This window comes from Tachysurus fulvidraco, chromosome 11 (genome assembly GCF_022655615.1).
Source record: "Tachysurus fulvidraco isolate hzauxx_2018 chromosome 11, HZAU_PFXX_2.0, whole genome shotgun sequence".
NCBI lineage: Eukaryota > Metazoa > Chordata > Actinopteri > Siluriformes > Bagridae > Tachysurus > Tachysurus fulvidraco.
Window position 1 is genome coordinate 283486 of NC_062528.1, and position 6204 is coordinate 289689.

The 6204-nt window shown below is 34.2% G+C and overlaps 1 protein-coding gene across 2 annotated transcripts in view; it reads right to left on the reverse strand.

Annotated features, from left to right (window-relative positions):
- The window catches only part of scn2b (sodium channel, voltage-gated, type II, beta), a 13352-nt gene extending 7733 nt beyond the window's left edge, over positions 1–5619 (reverse strand). For both annotated transcript variants that reach the window (XM_027140248.2, XM_027140247.2), the window contains exon 1: positions 5384–5619. In XM_027140248.2, coding sequence (XP_026996049.1) covers positions 5384–5453 — 70 coding nt within the window. In that variant the 5' untranslated portion in view covers positions 5454–5619. The remainder of the gene's footprint in view (positions 1–5383) is intronic.
- Between the last annotated feature and the right edge of the window lie 585 nt (positions 5620–6204).

Sequence of the window (6204 nt, forward strand, 5' to 3'; positions counted from 1 at the left end):
TAGGGTTATTGTACACTACACTACAGGGTTATTGTACACTACAGGGTTATTGTACACTACAGGGTTATTGTACACTACATGGGTTATTGTACACTACACTATAGGGTTATTGTACACTACACTATAGGGTTATTGTACACTACACTACAGGGTTATTGTACACTACATGGGTTATTGTACACTACATGGGTTATTGTACACTACACTATAGGGTTATTGTACACTACATGGGTTATTGTACACTACACTACAGGGTTATTGTACACTACACTACATGGGTTATTGTACACTACACTATAGGGTTATTGTACACTACATGGGTTATTGTACACTACAGGGTTATTGTACACTACACTATAGGGTTATTGTACACTACACTACAGGGTTATTGTACACTACACTACAGGGTTATTGTACACTACATGGGTTATTGTACACTACACTATAGGGTTATTGTACACTACACTACATGGGTTATTGTACACTACACTATAGGGTTATTGTACACTACACTACAGGGTTATTGTACACTACACTACAGGGTTATTGTACACTACACTATAGGGTTATTGTACACTACACTATAGGGTTATTGTACACTACACTATAGGGTTATTGTACACTATAGGGTTATTGTACACTACACTACATGGGTTATTGTACACTACAGGGTTATTGTACACTACACTATAGGGTTATTGTACACTACACTATAGGGTTATTGTACACTACACTATAGGGTTATTGTACACTATAGGGTTATTGTACACTACACTACAGGGTTATTGTACACTACAGTATAGGGTTATTGTACACTACATGGGTTATTGTACACTACACTATAGGGTTATTGTACACTACACTACATGGGTTATTGTACACTACAGGGTTATTGTACACTATAGGGTTATTGTACACTACACTACAGGGTTATTGTACACTACAGTATAGGGTTATTGTACACTACATGGGTTATTGTACACTACACTATAGGGTTATTGTACACTACACTACATGGGTTATTGTACACTACAGGGTTATTGTACACTACACTATAGGGTTATTGTACACTATAGGGTTATTGTACACTACAGTATAGGGTTATTGTACACTACATGGGTTATTGTACACTACAGTATAGGGTTATTGTACACTACAGGGTTATTGTACACTACAGGGTTATTGTACACTACAGTATAGGGTTATTGTGCACTACACTATAGTGTACAATACACTACCCTATAGTGTAGTGTATTGTACACTACACTATAGGGTTATTGTACACTACAGGGTTATTGTACACTACAGTATAGGGTTATTGTACACTACACTATAGGGTTATTGTACACTATAGGGTTATTGTACACTACATGGGTTATTGTACACTACAGTATAGGGTTATTGTACACTACATGGGTTATTGTACACTACAGGGTTATTGTACACTACACTATAGGGTTATTGTACACTACAGGGTTATTGTACACTACACTATAGGGTTATTGTACACTACACTATAGGGTTATTGTACACTACAGGGTTATTGTACACTACACTATAGGGTTATTGTACACTACAGGGTTATTGTACACTACACTATAGGGTTATTGTACACTACACTATAGGGTTATTGTACACTACAGGGTTATTGTACACTACACTATAGGGTTATTGTACACTACAGGGTTATTGTACACTACATGGGTTATTGTACACTACAGTATAGGGTTATTGTACACTACAGGGTTATTGTACACTACAGTATAGGGTTATTGTACACTACAGGGTTATTGTACACTACACTATAGGGTTATTGTACACTACAGGGTTATTGTACACTACAGTATAGGGTTATTGTACACTACAGTATAGGGTTATTGTACACTACAGGGTTATTGTACACTACACTATAGGGTTATTGTACACTACAGGGTTATTGTACACTACACTATAGGGTTATTGTACACTACAGGGTTATTGTACACTACAGTATAGGGTTATTGTACACTACAGGGTTATTGTACACTATAGGGTTATTGTACACTACAGGGTTATTGTACACTACATGGGTTATTGTACACTACATGGGTTATTGTACACTACAGGGTTATTGTACACTACATGGGTTATTGTACACTACAGGGTTATTGTACACTACAGGGTTATTGTACACTACATGGGTTATTGTACACTACAGGGTTATTGTACACTACAGGGTTATTGTACACTACACTACAGGGTTATTGTACACTACATGGGTTATTGTACACTACAGGGTTATTGTACACTACAGTATAGGGTTATTGTACACTACATGGGTTATTGTACACTACACTATAGGGTTATTGTACACTACAGGGTTATTGTACACTACAGGGTTATTGTACACTACACTATAGGGTTATTGTACACTACAGGGTTATTGTACACTACAGGGTTATTGTACACTACACTATAGGGTTATTGTACACTACACTATAGGGTTATTGTACACTACAGGGTTATTGTACACTACAGGGTTATTGTACACTACACTATAGGGTTATTGTACACTACAGTATAGGGTTATTGTACACTACAGGGTTATTGTACACTACACTATAGTGTACAATACACTACCCTATAGTGTAGTGTATTGTACACTACACTATAGGGTTATTGTACACTACAGGGTTATTGTACACTACAGTATAGGGTTATTGTACACTACACTATAGGGTTATTGTACACTATAGGGTTATTGTACACTACATGGGTTATTGTACACTACAGTATAGGGTTATTGTACACTACATGGGTTATTGTACACTACAAGGTTATTGTACACTACACTATAGGGTTATTGTACACTACAGGGTTATTGTACACTACAGGGTTATTGTACACTACAGGGTTATTGTACACTACAGTATAGGGTTATTGTACACTACAGGGTTATTGTACACTACACTATAGGGTTATTGTACACTACAGGGTTATTGTACACTACAGTATAGGGTTATTGTACACTACAGTATAGGGTTATTGTACATTACAGGGTTATTGTACACTACAGGGTTATTGTACACTACAGGGTTATTGTACACTACAGTATAGGGTTATTGTACACTACAGGGTTATTGTACACTACAGTATAGGGTTATTGTACACTACAGGGTTATTGTACACTACAGTATAGGGTTATTGTACACTACAGGGTTATTGTACACTACAGTATAGGGTTATTGTACACTACAGGGTTATTGTACACTACAGTATAGGGTTATTGTACACTACACTATAGGGTTATTGTACACTATAGGGTTATTGTACACTACAGGGTTATTGTACACTACAGTATAGGGTTATTGTACACTACAGTATAGGGTTATTGTACACTACATGGGTTATTGTACACTACAGGGTTATTGTACACTACATGGGTTATTGTACACTACAGGGTTATTGTACACTACAGTATAGGGTTATTGTACACTACAGGGTTATTGTACACTACAGTATAGGGTTATTGTACACTACAGGGTTATTGTACACTACAGTATAGGGTTATTGTACACTACAGGGTTATTGTACACTACAGTATAGGGTTATTGTACACTACAGTATAGGGTTATTGTACACTACAGGGTTATTGTACACTACAGGGTTATTGTACACTACAGTATAGGGTTATTGTACACTACAGTATAGGGTTATTGTACACTACAGGGTTATTGTACACTACATGGGTTATTGTACACTACAGGGTTATTGTACACTACAGTATAGGGTTATTGTACACTACAGGGTTATTGTACACTACAGGGTTATTGTACACTACAGGGTTATTGTACACTACAGTATAGGGTTATTGTACACTACAGTATAGGGTTATTGTACACTACATGGGTTATTGTACACTACAGTATAGGGTTATTGTACACTACAGGGTTATTGTACACTACAGTATAGGGTTATTGTACACTACATGGGTTGTCTTCAGTGTCCGAAGGATGCTAAACTTCTCACAGAAACTCAGAGCTCTAAAGGACAATGTTTTGCCCGTCACTAAAGTCCACACACAAGCAACCAAATAAGATCTTTTAAAGGTCTTACTAATAAAATGCAGACTAAAAAAATATTAGATTTTAGTTAAATACAGGACTAAATATTTAGTTTACTATAATCTGATAAATCTGACTATATTTAAGATAACTGACACTTTTCAGTGCAAAATCTCTGAATGTTATTCAAACAAATGAAAGTGCTTTAAGCTTTTAAAGTGTTACCTGTATTAAATATCACTATAATATGTTTATTATAATCACAATAAAGGGGCAGTGACAAAAGGTACCAGTTTTGTGGTCTAAAAGATTTCACCTGCAGCAGCATGAAACTAAATCAGACACAAAGGTGAGATCTTTCAGTGGTCAGGAGTATGAACTGAATTAGAACATATTGTAATGGTGTCAGCTGTTTTCTCCGTGTTTTACAGCACATTTCACCAACTGGTCCATTCTCTAGTTATATCATTAATACGAATGTAAAATATATTTGTAATGATTAACTGTTCTGCTGTTCCTACCTCATGGCAGTTGATGTGTGAACTGTGATTCTTTAGTAATCTAATAATTGCTCCACTCTTCATGGGGATAAAAAGGAAGTGTGACATTGCCCTCTAGTGGTGTTCTAGAGGAACTGCAATAAAATAGTTTTAGATAAAAACCTTCAGCCTTTTTTTTTTTTTTGCTTTCTGATGTTTGACACAGTAAAAACTTCAGACTTAATTTCACATCCAAATCAACACATCATGAATAATGATGCCAAAGTAATTCAGTCTTTATTTTAAATATATACCAAATGTATTTCAGATAAATCTTTATTCCTCCCATTAATAAGTCCAGAATGTGCAGAACTCACCACTGCATTCATTAATAAACTGTGAGAAATCTATAACATACACACACATGCATCTTATTTTATTAATGAACCATTAAACGAGCTGATCGTAATGTGTTAACGTTCTATTATTCATAATGTATGTCGTGTGTGTTTTAAGCATAATAATAATAATAATAATAATAATAATAATAATAATAATAATAATAATAAGTGTTGTTGTTGTTTACTGAATCCACAGAGCAACCAGCAGGACAGTGAAAGTGTTGTGATTAAGTGGTTTTAGGCCACAGGAAGAGAAAATGACATGAAACTCTATAGAAATGAGGCTTGATTATGTAACATCACTGCCTCCATGTATACACACACACACACACACACACACACACACACAGAGGAAATAACAACAATAATACAGAATTAAACACAGACACAAATCATTTGTAAAGAGTCCATATGCCAGTTTTTATCTTGTTTTTCTTTCCCGTTTTTTTTTTTGACTCACCCACAAAAAGCAGCATCGCTGATGTGAACATGGCTGAAGCTCCCTGCGGGTCTCTGAGCACCAGCGCCATTACACACAGCACAATGTCCTGTAATAGCAGGCAGATTAACACTAAGGGATGTTTGGTCGTTAGATAGAGAAATAAATGCTATCTAATAGGGTTTATTATTGCAGTGCTGTGATAAGCTTGGCAGTGACTGCAGCTGGAAAAACGGTTGGTTTCATGGTTCTGGTCACAGCTTATAGACGCAGGAAGATTTTCTGAATTGTTCGGAATAAATAAACAAAAATGCCCAAAGTAAAAATTATTTTAATATATTTGTATATTTAATATATTTTATATTTTTATATATTTGTATATTTAATATATTTTATATTTTAATATATTTGTATATTTAATAGTCTGTGCTTGTGTGATAAGATCTCATTACTGAAAACATTTCTATGACATTTTGCTCATTTAAATAAAATGAAAACGATAGATTTGAAATTGTTTTTGTAAATCAATAAAACACAATTCAGTAACAAATTAATACCATATTATAATTTGTATATTCTCAGGATATATTCTCACTCTTAGAGAATCTCTTACAGAAAGTAACTACAATAACATGCTTCAGGAACCAGCAGCAAAATCTAACATGTAATTTATTATACAAATAAAATGCAGTATTAAATAATAATAATAATAATAATAATAATAATAATAATAATAATAATAATAATAATAATAATAATTAGTAGTCGTTGTGGTATCAATAAATAAAGCAAATAAAATATATATTTAAAAAATTAAAATATCTGGATATTATTTTTTGTCT